The sequence below is a fragment of the Ursus americanus genome, chromosome 25, assembly GCF_024610735.1.
Source record: "Ursus americanus isolate L20-20 chromosome 25, mUrsAme1.1.p, whole genome shotgun sequence".
In the NCBI taxonomy this organism is placed as follows: Eukaryota; Metazoa; Chordata; class Mammalia; order Carnivora; family Ursidae; genus Ursus; species Ursus americanus.
This window is the reverse complement of record NC_142151.1, coordinates 37,478,473-37,498,198: the sequence shown is the minus strand read 5'-3', so window position 1 is coordinate 37,498,198 and position 19,726 is coordinate 37,478,473. Positions and strand designations below refer to the sequence as shown.

Genomic DNA, 19,726 nt, shown 5'->3' with positions numbered 1-19,726 from the left:
CCATCATTCTCTTCTCTCATTAGCACGGGTCTTCGATATTTCCTCACACTTGCAAATGTCCCTGTGCCTCTCAGCCATTGTGCAAGCTGCCCCTATTCCCAGAATGACTTCTTCCAATTCCACAAAATTCTGGCTCCTTTTCACTATCCAGTTCTTAGTTCATATGTTGCCTACTCAAACGTAACTTTCTTCACTTCCTTCCCCTTACCCCATCTCATCACTGTGTCTCCTCATTTCAATCAGAAATTTTGTTTACTTCTTTGCTTATTTTTATTTGTTATTTTTGGTCTCTCTCTCTCTCCAGCAGCCTTGTCCAAACAACAAAAGTTTCTGGAGAGCAGCTGGCCTTGGTGCTTTCAGAAAACAAAACTGAGCTAGTCATCACAACTTGTTAGATATGGTGAAACAGTATCTAACAGCAGATACAGGCAAGCAGTGAAAACTTGCATCTCTTACCATACAATTTAAGCTAAATCAAACATTTACTCCTGTGTAATAGAGAATATGGTGGGTCTTTATTCCCAATTCTTGGGAGGTAACCTCTAAACCCTTGGAATTTCCCAAGGGTGTCTTTGTTACTCACATAGAACCCCTGGGACCCCACCTAACAGTTTATGCCAATGATGTGACTCACGGAGGGCCCGTAGTTTGCTAATGGGATGACTCAGGATGGGGACTGGCCATGCCAGGAAGACCAACCATGTGACTGGAGTGTTGGGGCTTTGAGCCATGGGATATTGGGAAAGGAAGGGGCTGGAGACTGAGTCAAATAAGCAATGATTCAGTGAGTCATGCCTACATAATGAAGCCTCAATAAAAAACTCTAGGCAATGAAGCTCAGTGGTTTGGGTGAGCTTCCCTCATTGGCAATACTCTTTGAATACTGTCACCTCGATGTCAGAGAGCAACCTTGAGTCCCCCACTGGCATGCTCTCTGCAACACCTCACCTGATAAGATCCAAGGGCTGCTTTTTGTATATACTTCGTGGATGAGCCCACTCCCTGTACAGAAGGTACCGTTCACTCGGGCAGCTGAGATCCTCTGACTTATGGCTGAAGTTGCACTGTGAAGCAGAAGCAAACGAGTAGCATAAAATCACTAGGTGTTCACCAATCTGTATATTCAATATGGCACTCATACTTCATAGGCATCTGTGTATTTGAATAAGGGCTCCTCATTTGCTGGAAGGGATGGATGGATCATCTAATTTTTAGTGATTCTAAACAGGTGAAATTATTAATTGCTTAGGCCACTTAAAAATGTGGGTGGGGAGGAATGCTTGGTTGTTATAATCCTAGAGAACACCTCAGGTACCTGGTGGGAGCCCCAGAGATGCTTTACGTCCTACAAGTGTGCCAGCCCTAAAAAGTTAAAAACTGGGCTGTCTGAGTGCCAAAGCTGCCACAAGGCAGGAACACCTGACAATCCAGCGCCCTCCTTGGACGCCCGGGGGAACCAGGGATTTAACTGGTTAGTACCGAAGTCAATTCTAAACCCCAGGTATCTCTGTCCCCCAATTCAACAGTTACTCTGTGACAACATGCAGAATATACACAACAAAGGAGTATGATACACACTTGCCTTACTCAAAAAAACAAAGCTTCCTGTCTCTACTAAAATTCAGTCACTCTTCCCATCTGACTCACTTTCCTTCCTCTTGTACTAGAACCAGATTATCACCAGGTAAGCCTTAACATAGAACCTGACCTCCATTCACTTCCCTTCCAAATGCCATAGGAGATCATTCGTTAGCCTGGATATGGGATTGTTGCAATTGAAAGAGGCTTTAGTGGAAAAGAACTGGGCTTGGGTAGATGCCAACTGAATACTATTGAACTTTGGCATCCCAGATTAATATTCATAACAGCTATTTGCACGTGTCCCCAAAGTTTGGGTCAGGCTATAATCACTAATTTTGCTGGGCACAACTATAAAACACAGGGGCTGCCCTATTGGGTCTCTTCACCAACCTGCTTCTCCACCCAGCTCTCTGCTATTTACACATGTGCATCAAGTAGCTCTTTAGTGCCCTAGATTATTATCGTATACAGTACGTTTCAATAATGTCGTCGTCCACAAGTATGTGTACTACGCAGTAGCAATGATCAATCTCAGTCTTGGCTTTCTTGGTCTCAGAGATTCCGATAAATTGATAGTGAATGTAACAAAGCGATAGCACACTATAATATAGTATTTAATTTATTTCAATGACAGAATTTATTTAAAGAGATTAGATATAATATCCCTGCATTTATGGAATCATTAAGGGTCTGAATCAGTCACATTTTAAAATTTTCATTTCATGAGAGATGTTATCGGCTAGAGAAGTGCTCTTGAATTTGAGGAGCTGCTGTCATCTCAGAACGGAGTCCTTAAAAAATGTCAACACTCTGCAGTATTGCCATCATGACGAGAACCCTGACAGATGCCTTTTTTAAAAGCCTTGTGATATTCCAGGACACACTAAGAAAATGATATTTCAGGGGGAAAAAGCCTGTGTTACAGAAAATGGTAAGTGAGAAGATCCAACATGTGTTTTGCTGAAAAAGAACCAATACTTTTCTGGTTGATAATAACATCTGTCAGTAATTATGAAGATAGCTAAGGCTTATATTCTCCTTCCTATATGCCAGGGATGGTCATAACATTTGACATGGATTAATTAATCCTCATAACTCTATGACATAACTCTATGAGGTAAGTATGATTATTATCCCCACTTTACTGATGAGGAAATTGAGGAACAGAGAAGCTAAATGACTTTTACAAGGTCATCCAGCTACAAAGTGGGAAAGCAAGCCCCAGAGCCCGTGCTCTTAACTGCTAATGTGCACTGCTTTACACATGAATTATGGGGACGGGGGGCTACTGCTTCAATCATCCATTTATTAACTCATTCAAACTGACGGCCTTCTCTATGCCCGAGATTCAACAGTGAACCGAACAACCTGGTTCCTGCCCTAAATGAGCTTATAATCTTGCAGTAGGCATCTTCATTGTATGGAAGAAGAAACTCAAGGTTAAGAAGATTACCCCCTCTCTCTTCACACTAGAGTATTTCATTTTTGCCATTTGACTTACATCATGGAGAGGGAAAGCTGCTTTGTAGATCCCAGAGCTGACAAGTCTGTTAATTCCAAACTTTTTAACATTGTCTCTTACTTGATACATGACCCGAGAGAGGATGAAGTAAACCTAAAAAAAATTCCAAAATAGAAATGTGTGCATTATACTGTGTCATGAACCAATCATTGTTTACTATTACTAGGAACCTGTTTTCTTTCCGGGGTGGGGGGCGGGGGCGCAGAATGGAGGGCAGCTTTTAAAAACGAAACTAAACCAACCAAACCACACCACTAATTATTCAAACAGCAGGTTCCAAATTACTCTAAGACAGCAACTAAATTTGGTTTAGACTTACAATGCGGCTTCTGGTTGCTGGATTGAAGAAAGTATCTCTATCCTGAATATAAAAATCATTCATCCGGTTCTTCTCAAATGGGGCAGTGAAAAACTCCTGCTCTGGCTTGATGATACTTTCATCCACTTGGAGGACTTTGGTAAACCAGCTGAAATTACCGAAGGCTGAGGACCGGGTTTTCAGATCATTGGGTTTCAGAGGCAATTTGATATGCATTATCTCAGCATACGTGCATAACACCTCCCATGGGGCATGTACTTTTACAAATACAAGTTTATCATCCAAAATCTACAATGGAAGAATAAAAACACAAACCAGGAAACCAAACCAATTGTTCTCATAATTTTAAAACACATATAGATTTTTCTTACGTTGCTGGTAGTTAAAACTCAGGACACTGGTAAAAATGAAGATAAAATAAAAACAGACTTGCACGCCATCAGACATTTTTGCCTTAAAGATAATTTCTTGGCTTAAATTATTATTATTTTTTAAAGATTTTATTTATTTTTTTGACAGAGAGAGAGCACACAAGCAGGTGGAGTGGCAGGCAGAGGGAGAGGAAGAAGCAGGCTCCCCACTGAGCTAGGAGCCCAATGCAGAACTTGATACCAGGACCCTGGGATCATGACCTGAGCTGCAGGCAGATGCTTAACCAGGTGAGCCACCCAGGCGCCCTCTCTTGGCTCAAATTATTGAGCAAGTAATTAAACTCCTTTTCATACTCCTTTCATAAAATTATTATTATTTTAAACAAAGAAAGGCAAACTTGTTAATTTGCCCATCACTCCATCCAAATCGGCAACTAAAAATAAAAACACTAGAATATTCAATGAGGTGTTATCTTAATGATAATTTTAAAATTTCTAACCCAGAACAGGACTCTTTAATGTATTATATATCTGTTAAATGTCATGTTATATGTCCATTAGAAGATGTCGATATAAAAATGCATCTACTACATATTAACGGAAAGAAAAGCAAATTATAAAACTGTGAAATAATAATCCCCCTTTCTGAAAGGGAAAAGTGCATATATTTTGAGGAATAAAAAAGTTTGGAAGGACCACAAGGTTATTTATGCATAATTAGAATATAGGAGATTTTTATTTTTGTTATTCTTATATTCTCTATTTTTTTTGTAAGCTATTGGTTGTAAAATACGAAATCTTTTTAAAAAGCTCTTAAAAGAAGAAAGCAATCATTTATACATGCATTCAGTATTACATTTTTTGGCTATTAAAAAAGGTATGCTGACTTCGATCAGAAACAAACATACATCCTATAAATGCAGATTTTCATGGATTCCCCTCCCAGCCTACAACTAGGGCATCCTTAGAGCTACAAGTTTCAAATGCCACTCCAGCACTCCAAATGACATGCAGCTTCCCAAGATCAACGGTTAGCCCGGGCTGGAAAGGGTCCAACACCTACCGATCTTGTTGCTTCTAAATGCAGGCCGTCACACATGAGGTTAGATTCATATGCTCGCCTTTTTCTCTGTCAAAAGAAATTGGAAAATATGTTAGACCCTGTAGTTTTGCCAAGGACAGAAAAAGTCTTTTTTAAGAAAAACAAAACCAGACCAAACCAGTTTGAATCTGATGAAGAGACAGATCTGCTCAAAATGGCACATAAGCAAGAAAGGTGCTCCTCTGGCTGTTGGTGATTTCTGGGTGTGCTGGATTCCTGACGAAATGCAATGGACTGTACTTGCATTCACTTAGCACTCTGGAAGGCCTTGGTTGTCCCCATGGGTTTCTGGCCATTCGGGATGCATAAAAGTCTCTGGCTTTGGCACACTTCCAAAACCTTTTTTTTTTTTTTAACTTTTAAGTGGTTTGGCTTACAAATGGAGCTGAGTCCCATTCATTGATGTCATTGACCAGAGTGAAAGCCCAGATCTGGCATTCTAGACAATCAGACATACAAATTTTGGATATGTATATTTCAACTCTACATGCCCTGAATAAATTCGACAAACAACAAACAATTTTGGCAAAATTCAAAAGAATGTTTCTCTCTGCAAGATTAAAATGTCCATGAAGATATAAACATCTAAATCTACAAAAACAGGAAAATAATTGATTGATAATCGATCTGTCCGTGCCACATGGCCACTTGAAAAGAGGCAGAATGTACTGTATTTATTGATATTAAATTCTACCTGGCTAGGCTTATGTCAAGCTGTGTCCTAAGTTGTAAGGAAAGCATGTAAAAGTAGAAACTTACTAACCTTTTAAAAGAATGCTTTTGGTGATGAAACAGCTATACTGCTTCATGAAAGCACAGAAACGAGTGAAGACAGGGGTTAAGCATACAAACTCTAAAACCAGACTGCCTGTGTTCAAATTCTGGTCCCATCACTTACCAGCTCTTTGACCCTTGGCAGGAAACAAACTCTCTGTGCCTCATTTTCCTCCTCTAGAGAATGGAGAAACCCTCACTAATTGCCTTTTGAGGTTCTCGAGGATTGTACGATTTAAACCACATAAAGCACATAAACTAGAATTGCCATTCCTAGTCATCACAGAAGGTTAATTGGACCAATTCTCCCACTGAAGACAACCAAAAAAGCTGGACCAAAAAAAAAAAAATTTTTTTAACTTCAGCAGTTAATAAGATAAAGGAATTAGTGGATCACGGCTTGGGTAATCCAGGGGATCCAGCAGTCACGACCACTTTGCCCAGGGAGCGCCACTCATGATTCGCTGATTGTCAAGGGGCAGAGGAGGGGCTGAGCTGCAGTGCTATCAAAATGCCTAGAACCTGGAAAGCAGCTAATAAATAGAAAGCAGATAGTGCTGTATGAAAAAGGCGAGAGGCCAAAAGGTGAAAAAATATACCTAGTATTTGGCTAAATTTGAGTCCAAGTGGAAACCCTAACATATTTTGTGGAAGTACCAGAAACAGACTATTGCTTTAATTTTTATTTATGTAATAAATCATGTGGTACAGTACTTACAACATGCCAGAGGCTGTCTAAGAGCTTCACAAATGTAATACATTTAATTGCTTGTTACAATTTGAGCATGCAGTAGTCACTTAGAGAAAAATCGGCAAGTGCTACAGCTCCCCTAAACATCAGAAAGTAGCCAGACCTGCCGCAGCCCCAGCCTCAGCTTGGGCAGCGGCTTCAGACTCCTGCTTCTGTCCCGGTAGTATTTCTTCACTCTAGATCCTAACCTGCATTTTGATTCTTGCATGGTAGTCCAGTTCTCGTGCCTGATGGCTTCTTTCTTTCCTACTGCTTCAAAGCATTTTTGAGGGGTGCCTGGGTGACTCAGTAGGTTAAGCGTCTGGCTCAGGTCATGATCTCAGGCCTGTGAGATGGACCCCACGTTGGGCTCTGTACTGGGCCTGAAGCCTGCTTAAGATTCTCTCCCTCCCTCTCCCCCTGCCCCCCCATAAACAAATAAATAAGCAAGTAACAAAATAAAATCATTTTTGATCCTGTGAACAATGTTCAACATGGTGCTTGGCACAGAGCATATGCCCAACACGTGCTTGTTGAAAGCCTATACTCAACAAATGCTTATTAACTCCTTCTACAAACATTCCTAAGAGCATCCTTCAAAGCATCGAAAATTCAAATAATTTAAAATAGTTTGCTAGGGGGGGGGGACTACAGAGAAACTCAGCATCCAGTGACCTAAGACCTTCTTCTGATACAGAAGGAATAAAACATTTACTCATGTGTTTCATGAGAGTGGAACAGGCATTTGCTGTTCTTTATGGCCACCTGACATTTCAGCTCTCCCCAGAGCCCTACACTACAGAAGAGAAAAACACATTCATTCTCCTTCCTGGTCTCCCGCGAAGTTCAGCTATTTGCACATGAGCTTGGGCTTGTCAATCAGACCAACCACTCCAGACTCTCACTCAGAAGCTAGTGACACGAAGAAGCTGGGCCAAGCAGAACTCATTTGAGAGTGGTTGGGAGAGCGAATGCCAGTTTCCGAGATAGCAGAAGTAGAGGTTATGGCAGATAGCAGAAGTAGAGGTTATGGCTCTGGGCAGCACCATGCTTTCTCTCCCACAGTGGCTCTGCAGTGGGATTTGGGGCACTGCTCCTAGCTGCCTGGTTTCCAGACTTATTTGTCCAGTCCTTTAGGAGAACCTGTGAGCTCCCTGACACTCTTCTGATAAACTCTTTGTCTGCTTAAGTTAGAGCTCATTTCTGTTACTTGCCAGCAAGAATCCTGACTGGTTCAGTAACCATGAACTAGGAAAGAGTTGTTAGCCTATAACCTCCATCACCGTGCAGTGGAGGGAGTGGGTGCTGAGTACACGAGACACTCCGCCTTCATCTCCTTCAGGGCAGATGACTCATCCTGAGTCTGTACAAGGGGCAACCCAGACTGTCTCCTGAGCAGGATCCATGACTGGGTCTTCTGTATCCTTTCGAAGTCAGTCAGGAATAATTTCAGTTAGGATGTGAAGGCTCAGGCCCAAGGACATTCACTCTTATAGACAAATGTCTTTCTAGTTAGAAGAGCAGGAGAATCAGTCAAAAGAGGAACTTCTCCAGTGGCTAAGTGGCTATTTTAATAACTAAGTGCTGGCAGAAAGAAATCACGTAACTATGTTAACTGGCCTTATTACAAATTCATGGTTACTACTACAGTTGGGTCCACTATGATACACAGCCGTCTTCTTTCTGGACCCTACTCATCCACCAGGGAGCTGTTCCAAACTTTCAAGGAGCTCCTTGCACTCCACACCCAACTCCAGACCAGCACACTCTGCAAGAGACCTTGCTTCCTTCCTTGCACAGAAAATGGCAGACACTCATGTGAACTCCTGCAGGTCTCTATCTACCTACCTATCAACAGCTAGATACCATCTCTTTTCTTGGGGTCAGAAGACTACATCCTTTTCATATCTCTTCTTGAGCTTGCTTCGGCAATACCTTCTCTTCTTCTCTATTCTTTCCTCTTCATTACTCTTACTCCCAGCCAACAAACACTTAAAATGTTTCCCATCCTTAACAATACTAAATCCTTCCATGGCCCTACCTACTCTTCAATTATCATCCTTGCCTCTAGAGAGGTCTTTTACTCTTGATATCCTCCGCACTTAGACCTATAATAGAATAAACATGCAATGAATGTCTGATGCATGAATGAATGAATGGAGTGGATAGTGGACCGATGGCTGCCTGTTATGTAGGATTGAGGAATACAAATTACTAAGTGTAGCAACGAAGCTCCCCTTTCCTGAGCCCCGCAAAATGTCCCATGAACTTTTACTTATGAGTATTACAGGATATGCCAGAGAAGGAGAGAGAGAGTTTAATTCTGGAGTGTACTAGACCAGATAGCTCAGGGGCGTCCAGAGCATGAAGTGATTTCCAGACACCCTGGAGTCTGAATTACTAGATGACAAAGCGGGATGGCTGAGAGAGTTGCAAATGAACCCACCCCACAGGAGGGCAGTTCTGTCACCTAACACACGAAACACAAACTACTCCTGGTTGTATCAGCTGCATCACCATGACTGTGACATGCTCAACAGTGTAAGTAACACACAGCTCCTTCTCTATGGAATTCCTAAATTGAGGCTACAACTCTTTAGAGCCTTCATGGGACTGTCTCCTTTCAGATTTTAGTCTACCAAATAGCCCCTTCAGCTCTTTCAGTCTGGGTTTTCCTTTTGGAAAATAATGGCATAATAGTTAGATTCAGAGTCAAAACTCAAATCCAGATTCTGTGACGTTGGGCAAATAACTTAAATTGTACAAGCACCAGTGGCTTCATTTCAAAAACAGGACAAGAAATAGCTTCATCTTGAGAGGTTTCTTTTAGGGATTAAATGTGATCATGGGTATAAAAGTCCACAGTATCATGTTTTACACATAATAAGCCATAGGGACATGTTAGTCATTACCATATCCTCTTTTTCTGCATTCAAACATGCTCAACTTCCCGTACTCCTTAAAAAAACCCCAAACAACAAAACAAACAAACAAAAACAAAGCCCTCTCTCCCCTACAGGCTAACTTAGAGGCTCACCTCTTCTTTTTTAATGCCAGATATCTGAACAAAAATAGGCAACCCCAACCCACTTGGCCTCCATACTGTGCGGCCAGTGACCCCCTAATCCTTCAGTGGGACACCAATGACACTGTTTTACTGGAACTCCAAGAAATGGATCTTACTGCTGAGTTACTCAGCTCTCCCTCTTCTTGACTCTTCTATACCACTCGGTCATCCTGATACTCAGACTACCTTCTTTGATATCTGATAAATGTATATATCTGTGTGAGACAGAGAGAGCGTGTGTGTGTATCCTCCTCACTCTCTGAAGGTTGTGAACACATCTTTATATCTCCTCACTCTTCCCTCATTTCTGTGTATCATAAGGGAGGTCACTGACAGGAGTGTATAGCACATGTGAGTATCAAAGATGCAGAAAACCTTAGAAATACTTTTCTTCCATCTCATTTTAATGGCTTGGTAATAGTCTCTCAGAGAGATGTACTATAATTTATTTAACAAATCTCAACTTGTGGGATATTTAGGTTGCTCCTAATTTTCACTATTATAAAAATCCTTGTAGAACAGTCTTTGTGCAACCATTATCATTTCCTCAGGATAAAGTCTCAGAAGCAGAATTGTTAAATCAAAGAGCATATGCAATTTTAAGTTCTTTAATATGTACTGCCATACTGCCCTCCAGAAAGGTTGTACTCATTTATCCTATTTTAGTTCTTATCTAGTTCTTTATAAAGAACTCCTGAGATATTTACCTGATTTCTCTCAAGATAATTGGTAGACCTTGGAGCTGGTGTATAATGCCCTCTATTTTACCACTCACTATAAATACTTAAACAGCTGAATCAAGGATAGGACATTTTTATTTGCTTAAACATGTTAATCTATCACCTTGGAGTTACTTTAATAAGACAGTTCTTGTTATTTTCCTTTGGCAAGGCAATTCACAAAGAACTAGTGGAATATTTTAAAAATTGATCAAACCAGTTTTCTTGGTTTGTCAGGTAGCTAAAGTAAATTAGCATATGTGCTGTATTTGTCAAACAAGCACAGATCAGGAAAAGACTGATTACTTAAGCAAAGATTGCTTCAATCTGTTTAATATGAAATCATTATCTTCACTTCCTTGTAGAATTTATACTTAGATAAGTAACAGTGTTCTTGACATTTAAAAAAATTAGGGTAGAGCTGTCTTCCATGTTAAAAATGAAAGAAAATTAATATTGCATATTGACTGACATAGCCATTGTTCAATAAATATTTGTTGAAAAAATGAATATGAAGTCACACACTTTTTTAACTAAAAATCATCTATGTGCCTTATTGGAAAACTTCACACTTATGAACCTACACTATGTTCTATAGTCTATGGTCTGTATTTAGCAGCACAAAATAACCAAATGAGGCTCTTTGGCTCTGAAAAACTCCCAGTCATACCTTAGGTTGTGCTGTAAATTCTTCTGTCTCTAGAGGAACAAATTCATTGGCATTGCAACCTGGATTTTTTTTTTTAACCTACTTCTAGTAAATCCAAAATGACTGTAATTATTGAGGACCTGTGTACATCATGAAAAAGATGGGTGTGATTCTATTACTGTTGGTGGAGAATGGTGCTGGGGGTTCAAAGTAAAAAAAGGGTAAGAGTACCTATCCCACCCGAGACACTGAAATTTTACTCTTACCTCTTTTGAGAGGTTAATACAGCTGTCAGAGAAATAAAGAATAAAAGCGATCAAAATCACAAAGGACAGACCAGCATAACTAAGGAAGCTTTCTGCCCCTAAGCACCTTAGATTGCACATCTCATTTGGCTTAATAAAGTCATTGTGGGGAGGACTGGCTTGTGAATTAGACAGCAATAATACTGATTGTAAACACCAATCTACCATTTTCTTTATGTCACCCAGCTTTTGCAGGATAAAAAAACCAAGGATTGTAATGCCTATGAAGTAAAATTACTGAACACACTGTAATGATAATAAAGCACAAATCGGTTGGGATTAATGAAGTATATGCATAGATTAATTTCAAGTATTCTTACAGCTTTGTTAGGCAAAGTACTGATGGTATTGTCAGTGTATTTTTCAACTTGCCCATCTTTGTTAAGCCTACAAAGATGAATGAGGAATAAGTTAAAGGTACTTAATTTGTACAAAAAATTACTGTCTACTCTAAGTACTATTTATTAGTTATATATCATGTGCTCAAAAAGGTTCAGTAAGTGGAATGAATAATTTAACTGGGACTTAATTTAAATTCACATGTTGGTGATAAAACGTTTAATGTTAGTGGACCGATCTGCTGAGGAATTCACTCAAGTAGGTAATATGTGTTCTCTAGGGGATGGAAGAAAGATGAGCATTCTAAATGACAAGCATGGAATGGAAGTGACTATTAGCTGAAATCCACTTCTGAATTTCCCTTTTCAATTAACATTTTAGGTATAATTGCAAAAGAAATAAATGCTCTCCATGGGTAACTTAGAAAACAGAAATTTTCTGAGAAGGGGAGAAAAAGCAACTTAAACTCACTGCTGAGATAACCACTATAAACATTTTAGTGCAATGTTTTCCAAACTTACTTACTTATACAAACAACTTGGAGCACTTGCTTAAAGTAGTTTTCTTGGCCCCACTCCTGGAGATGCTGACTCAGATTCTGACTCCGTAGGTATAGGATGCTGCCTGAACAATCTCCTTTCAAGCAGTAAAGCAGATGCCTCTTATCAAAGTTAAGAAATAACTGTTAAGACGTATCTTCTCTACGCACACAGCAGTTACTCTTTTGTGATTGTTTATCCCTTTCAAGCCTATTCCTTACGAAAATGTAGTATAGTTGATTTTTCCTAATCTTGTACCCTTTAAAAAGTGAGATACAGGTGACTGTTTGGGACCCCCAGGGCAAATGACAGCTTCTTCATTCAAACCTAAGGCCAGACCTCAGAAGGACCAATCAGAGAAAGGAAAGGATTTTCTGTTCTCCAGATCTTTGTGAGACAAAATAGAATAATCATGTTTTACTTTTTTAGGATTTCACTGACCTTTTTGTCTGTTTTAAGGATTGGGCCCAAGGACACTTTCCACTCAAGGAATAAGAAGCAAGATTTGGGTTCATTGCTCTTGTGCTGAGTACTCAAAAATAAAACCAAACATGCTTATACCAGCAACACATTTTGTAGCTGTAATTTGAAACTGCTGATTCTAATTTACTTTATTCCTTTTAACCTACAATCTTAGTATAAGCAAGTAGGGTGTAAAGAAGGGAGATAAAAATATAAAGATTCTCTTTGCCTTAGTCTAAAATGCTAGCTAACTGAAGTTAGACTGGATTTTGCCCCTTAAAACAGAAGAGAGGACACCTACCAAAAGTTATCTGGGAAGGTAAAACCAGCCAATGCTGGTTACCATCATTTCTTCTTAACCTATCCTAATATAAGCCTCAAGTTTCCAATTCATGGACTACCTGTGGTGAACATGTCATTTCCAGGAAATATTTTATGCTGTTCTGATGCTTTATAATCCCCTTCTGCCATCCTTTTATTTCTTCAAGTTGGAGAAGATATGCCAATGTTCAGTCTATTCAATCATGTCTTCTCCTTTATGAGGCTCCAGGGAATACATTTCTTTCTGGGAGATCCTCAGAACATTACATTTCTTTTGGACAGTTTAGTTTTTATTGTGTTAAAACTTTAGAACATATTAATAACATTTCCCATTTTCTCTGGCTACTAGGAAACTCAGAAGCAAATTTACAGCTGAATGCTAACTCCTGAACAGGACCTATGGTTCGTAAAAAATCATTTTGTTTATTACTCTGACACATGGCTTCGTTTTATTTTCCTGGACTTTACATCTGTCACTCTGTGTTTCTCATTTAACTACGTTTACTCTTGATGTTATTTCTGTAAGTGGCCTCAAATACTTTTTAATGAATTATAAATTAAATAAATAAATAGACTATGTTAAGGTAGCATTAGCATACGTAGGGAGCTAATGACTAGGAAAATTATATGTTGCAAGCTGAAGTCAATAATAAATTATTTTTGAGTTATCCATACTGTTAATTACCGTCTACTACCCACAAATAACCATACATGTAATACACGTAAGACTTAATGAGAAGTCAAGCCATGTGATCCCTCAACAGATATTAAAAAAAAAAAAAGCATTTGATAAAATTTAAAACCCAGTTATCATAAAACTCTTAGCAAACCAGGACTAGAAGGGGACTCCTTAAGCTTTTTTAAAGAAAACTACCAAAATCTTATAGCAAGTGTGATATTTTGGGGAAATTTTAGAAACATTCCCAATAAAATCAGGAACACTATACTGGTGACTACTATGCGTTACTGTTTTTATTCAAAAGGTCTTAGCCATTGCACTTCAACAAGAAAAGGAAAGAAGTATAAAAATAGCAAAGGCAGAGCAAAGCTCTCATCATTCATAGATAAATGGTCTTTTTTTGAGAAAATTTAAAAGATGCATTGGAAACTATTAGAACTAAAAAGAGTTTATCAAGGTTTCTAGGTAGAACTTATGAAAATCAATGAAATTTTTTAATATACAATAAACCGCAAACCACAGTTTAAAATGCTTCTGAAAATATCAACAAAATTTTAAAATAAGAATAGTTAATAAAAATGTACAAGACCAGAGAAAGACAAATACCATATGATTTCACTCATATGTGGAGTTTAAGAAACAAAACGATGGGGGCGCCTGGGTGGCGCAGTCGTTGAGCGTCTGCCTTCAGCTCAGGGTGTGATCCTGGCCTTCTGGGATCGAGCCCCACATCAGGCTCCTCCACTAGGAGCCTGCTTCTTCCTCTCCCACTCCCCCTGCTTGTTTTTCCTCTCTCGCTGGCTGTCTCTCTCTGTCTAATAAATAAATCTTTGAAAAAAGAAAAAAGAAACAAAACAATGATCATAGGGAAAAAAAGAGAGAGACCATGAAAAAGACTCTCAACCATAGAGAACAAAGTGATGGTTGCCAAAGGGGAGGTGGGTGGAAGGATGGATGAATGGGTGATGGGGACTAAGGAGCACACTTGTGCTGAGCACTGGGTATTGTAAGTCTTGAATCACTAAACTGCACACCTGAAACTAAAAAAAAAAAAAAAAGTACAAGATCTTCATGGACACTGTTATAAAAGTTTACTAAAAAATATAAGACCTCACTAAATGGAGTGATGTAATGTATTCACTGTCCTAGAACTTTTTGATGAACTTTGAAACATGTCCAAAGAGATCTCATCCATTTCTAGGTGAACATTTCCAGCCTCATGATAACTCATCTAAAACAATAGACAACAGTTTTAAAAGCTCACAGGATCTGTAACCAATTAGTTAGTTGTCTCATATTATTTGAAGTTTTGGATATAATTTAATTATTGCTCATTTCTTAAAAACTTCTTATGCTATGATTTCCAATGGCCAGATCCTTCTGCCACCTACTAAAGAATTCTTAAAGTCAGATATGAAATACAAATTTATATTTCCATATATAAAATTTACATCAACTTCAAGGAAATACATTTTCCATTAACTTTTAGGAATGGATTGTGCAGATAGAAAGTTAAATAAATAAACTTACTCGGGATTGCTTATACTGTCTTTGTGCTACCATGACCCCTACACCCTCTTTACTATCACCTGAATTATACCTTTACTTGGTCATGAACTCATCCATTTGAAGGGACACCAAGTGTCATACAAAACAAAATTCAAAATGGATCGATTCTGCCACTTGTTTGCAGGTCTAGCAAAAGGAAGTGGAAGAAACATTACTAACAAAACTGAGCAGAAACAGTTGGAGAAAAATACAGAAATTTGTTTCATTTAGAACATGTTTGCTCTTCCCAATGTACATCGAACATATTTAGATGGAATTAATCATGTGCTATGCCAGACACCGCTGGCTACCTAGTGAACAGTCATTTCCCCCTTCACTGTTAAGAAAAGGCTGATGCTTTTTCAGGTATTGGGTGATCAGGCAATTTCAGAGACGAAAGACTCATCTTCATTTGTCTACGCTAATGATGCTAAGTAATTCCATTCATCTTGCCAACAGTCATTTTTGGAACAGACCTGTGATAGACAGTGAACTGTGAAGGGAAATCTGCTTAGGGCCCTCCTAGGGGGAGCGTTCTTCCCCCTTAAAAAAGGGCACTCCCTATTGCCACCTCCCGGTGCCTTGAAGTACAAGAGTTACCTTGTAACAAGGTAAAGTCAGTTTCAGAACAGCAACATAGTAAGGATCGCAGCGCAGAAGGATGGGATGAATTCGATTCCTGATGACCTCTTTAAGCCAATGAATTACCTAACCCAGAAAAGATTTTATCTCTAGGCTACTTCTTAAGTGAGAAAATTATTTCCTTTAGCACTGAAGCCATTTTGAGTTTGGTTTCCCTGCTTCTTGCAGTAAAAAACGTTCAAAGTGATTCAGTGCCACAGCAGCCGGCTAAATGGGCATGTATTACTGAAACAACTTAGAGTTCGTCCCCATGTCTAATCTAAATGTAAACAATTTACTCTTTTTAAAGGAAGGTGTGAAGTTCCTGAAGTAGTTTCACTAATACAGGAGAACAAAGTGACATGCTATTAAGAGATCTGGCTAGAAAAAATATTTTCTCTTTTGCTCATGGGAAGACGTAGCCTTTTACTCCTCTATGTTTTGTGGCCCTATCACTTCTCTCTTTCTCCACCTCTAGAAAGTACTTAATGATACTCTTTGGATCAGCCACTGGCAAAGTCTACCCTGATGTTACTTTAGGAAATCACTATGATTTAGACATAATTTTTTTTTTCTCTCAAAGAAAGCAGGATTTGGAAACTGCCTTTCTTTGGTGGAGTCCTAAATCCTGAATAAGGCCTGACAGAGGATATGATGGAACTCACAAATATTTTTCTGATTAATAAAAATGTGATTCCAAAGCTGAGCTTTAAACTCGGATGCAATCTAAGTAATATGTACAAATGCAGACTCAAAGCGCTTCAAAGCACGGCTTATTAAAACCAACATCATGGTACATCTATCCGTTGAGTTCAGAGATTGCCAAATTAATGATGATTTTTTTTCCTCCTGATTTATGAGAGTTACCCTGGGACCCATGTTTCTGTGTAAAACAAATGCAGCACTTATTAATAATGTAAGCAGCTCTAGGGCCCCTTCACCATGGCAGTGAAGCTCTTGTCTAAAACTGGAACTGTTTTCTTTACACTTTAATGGATTAGATTTGTTTAACTTACTTTATATAGTGCTTGATGCAGTTCCACTGGCATATGGATGCTTAATGAATATTTGATGGTGACTATGACTGCACATAATATATTTTAGTGTCCACAGGAAAATGATAAAACATTCTAAGCTATATTACTCTAGTAAATTTATACATATATGTATATACATATGTACACACACACACACACACACGTACATTATATAGTAACAAAAGAGGAGACATGCCTTTTTGTATTAGCACATTGTTTTAAGAAAACTGGAAAAAAAGGTATAGGAATTAATATCTATTATCTAATATGTGCTAACAATCTATATAACATTTCTATATAATATTTTACTTAATCCTAACCACAATCCTATGGATTGTGACCCACTTCCTAAATCTAAGATGCCATCAGTGTGTGATGAACCAATATTTCATATAGCAATAGGAAAAATTCAACCAATGAAATTATGGTATGTCATTTGTAAGACACATCCTGATTTTAAAGAAGTCAAAATGTAAAAATTACATGCATCTCAAAAATAATAATAAAACAGGATGCTCATTAGAAAATTCACTCAAGTCATATAGCCAGTTAACAGCTGTGGTCAAGACGAGCCAGCTGTCCACCAAAGATTCATGTTCCCCCTTCCATAGCATGGCATTCCTGTGGAGAAATGCCTGTCCAGTCAGAAATGACATTTTCCACTTTCCTCAGTTCTGACCAATAGAATGTGGCACAATTGATGTTGTCACTTCAGGGCAAAGTGGTAAAAACCACAAGTACTTTATCCTCTCAAACTATTATTTATGTTAATGCCCAGGATGATCTTAGAAACTACCTGTTGAATATAGCAAAGCTTCTATGTCAGCCTGAGTCCCTGAATGACTGCAAAGGACAGAGCCCTCCCACCCCCCATACCCCTAAACCCATCTTGCCAAACAGGGATGCCACATCTGAGTTGACGTGAGCAGTAAGTAAACTTTTATTGTGCCAAGCCACTGTAATTCAGGGCTAGTTGGTTATATCAGCTAGAATTACTCCAAATAATTGGAGTGGCAGAATTAGAAAGTGAATGTCAAGTTCCAATGCCTGGGTTTACTCTGTGATACCATGCAAATACAAACCTCGAAACTCACCTCTTCCAAAATAAACAAACAAAACAAAATGGGCATGATTGCTTCATTTTAAGCAGATTTCATCAGCTGGTTTAAAAGAATGGGCAGAAATCAACAGATTTAGGAATGATGCATTTCAGAGAAAAAGTCCAGAAAGGGACAATTAAAGTTGTGTGTATATAATAGCCTAGATGTGAGAACAAAGAAACAAAAAACAAAGAAGGAGGGAGTTCTTTTCAGAGTGGGGAAACAGTGACCCATGTATGCTCTCTCCTTTCTGTCCTGTTTAGTTTAATACAGTTTCGGTTCAGGTAAAGAAGATCCAGGCATTTGTTATAATGGGCTGCTAAATGGTTTACTATCTCAAGATAAAAATAGTCTTGTTACTTAGAAGAGCTTGAAGGAAAGGAAAGGGATGAAGACGCAGCTTGGCTGGCAATGGATAAAAAGGAAGGGAAGAGACAGGAAATGGGAGAGGTGACTAGAACGGGTTCTCGATTCAAGACAAGAGCCGTGAACCACGGCTTCACTATTTCCCATCCTAGAGTCGGCGACCCTGGGCAATCTTTTCACCTCGGGGTCACTTCTGTCATCGACAATGGTAGGATAACAGAACGCACCTCACAGGTTATTTTGAAAAGGAAGTGAGACAATGCCTGTTCGAGGCTCATACCACCCGTGAGAGTACTCTGAATACTAGCGGTTCCTATGCTTGCTGTCATTATTAATCATTAGCTGCCTTCCCCTCCCACCTCGTAGCAAATAGCCAAGTATGCTTTTAATGTAAATCTCTTCTACAAATAGGAAGTACAATTCCTTGGAAGAAAGTCTGCCTTCAGCTGTGAGACCCACGGAGGTTAAGCGCTTGAGGAAGTTTCTGGTTCAAATTAAAAAAAAAAAAAAAAAAAAATTTTTTTGTTAACATGCCTTGAGGGAATGATGAGCAGAGAAAATATGAAGGTATGTTTGGTACGTGATCTCTCAAACACCAGTTTCACTTTATTGCTTACATAAAAATAGCACTTTGGTTGTTTGATTGTTTTTTTTCCACTTCACAATATAAGAAATAAAAAGGAGAATAGCACAAAAAACTTACTCTTTGTTTTTCATTTGAACCCTTTTTATTGGTTTCTTTTCTACTTTCATCTTCATATACTAGAACAAAGTCGATTCTTCGCTGACCGTCATTAAAAAAGAGGGAGTCAGGTTTTCCATTAAATTCTTCCTGTGTGGGAAAACAAATTTTAATATCATTTTTTAAGTGTCCATTTGTGCTTATTTTCTATTTTAATAGGTACATCAGTGTGTTTACAGAGAAAAAAAAAAGCTCATTGCTAGTTACTTAACCAAGAGGTCACAGTCACCATGACCTCTGCAAACCTAGCATGTTCTTGGTGAAAGAAGTCCTTGAATTGAGCAGTTTAGGATTATTCTCCAAGCACGTGGGAATATATCAGTATTTTGTATGTAAACACAATCATTTCAGAATTATTCCCTCCTCGAACAGCAAAGGAATATCACTTTGCAAGTAAACACGGCAGCCACAGGTGCCTATCTGAAGGACTGAAGTTTAGTTTCTTCTTCATTTAGGAAGAAGACAAATCTAAGATGAAGCACCGTTTTTGAAAATCTCATCCTTCTTAGGTCGTATTTCCAACCTTTTCATCATTTTTCAAGACTGCTCTCTGGACCTCACCATTTTATAGAAGGTACCACTCTATAACATTAAACATACACCAGATGATGCTTTGATAAACACAAAAGCTAAAATGGTTGTCAGTATTTGTTCCCAAATCCACAAAAGACACCCCCTTCACTCCTAGCAAATAAAACAAATAAACAAATGACCCCAGCAACAACAATTTAGTTTACAGCTTAAAAGCCTTATGGCTTAAAAATAAAGAAATAATGGCACAACACAGACCTAACGGAGTTTAAGCAATCTTTATTACCATGTAGATTTGAAAA

General features: G+C 38.7%; 1 protein-coding gene across 4 annotated transcripts in view; it reads right to left on the bottom strand.

Annotated features, from left to right (window-relative positions):
* The window catches only part of ANO6 (anoctamin 6), a 186,685-nt gene that overhangs the window by 65,800 nt on the left and 101,159 nt on the right, over nucleotides 1–19,726 (bottom strand). For all 4 annotated transcript variants that reach the window (XM_045801226.2, XM_045801227.2, XM_087855792.1 and 1 more), the window contains 5 exons: nucleotides 18,855–18,983; nucleotides 4,857–4,922; nucleotides 3,423–3,710; nucleotides 3,083–3,196; nucleotides 949–1,064 (listed from right to left, as the gene is read on the bottom strand). In XM_045801226.2, the coding sequence (XP_045657182.2) occupies nucleotides 949–1,064; nucleotides 3,083–3,196; nucleotides 3,423–3,710; nucleotides 4,857–4,922; nucleotides 18,855–18,983 (713 nt within the window). The remainder of the gene's footprint in view (nucleotides 1–948; nucleotides 1,065–3,082; nucleotides 3,197–3,422; nucleotides 3,711–4,856; nucleotides 4,923–18,854; nucleotides 18,984–19,726) is intronic.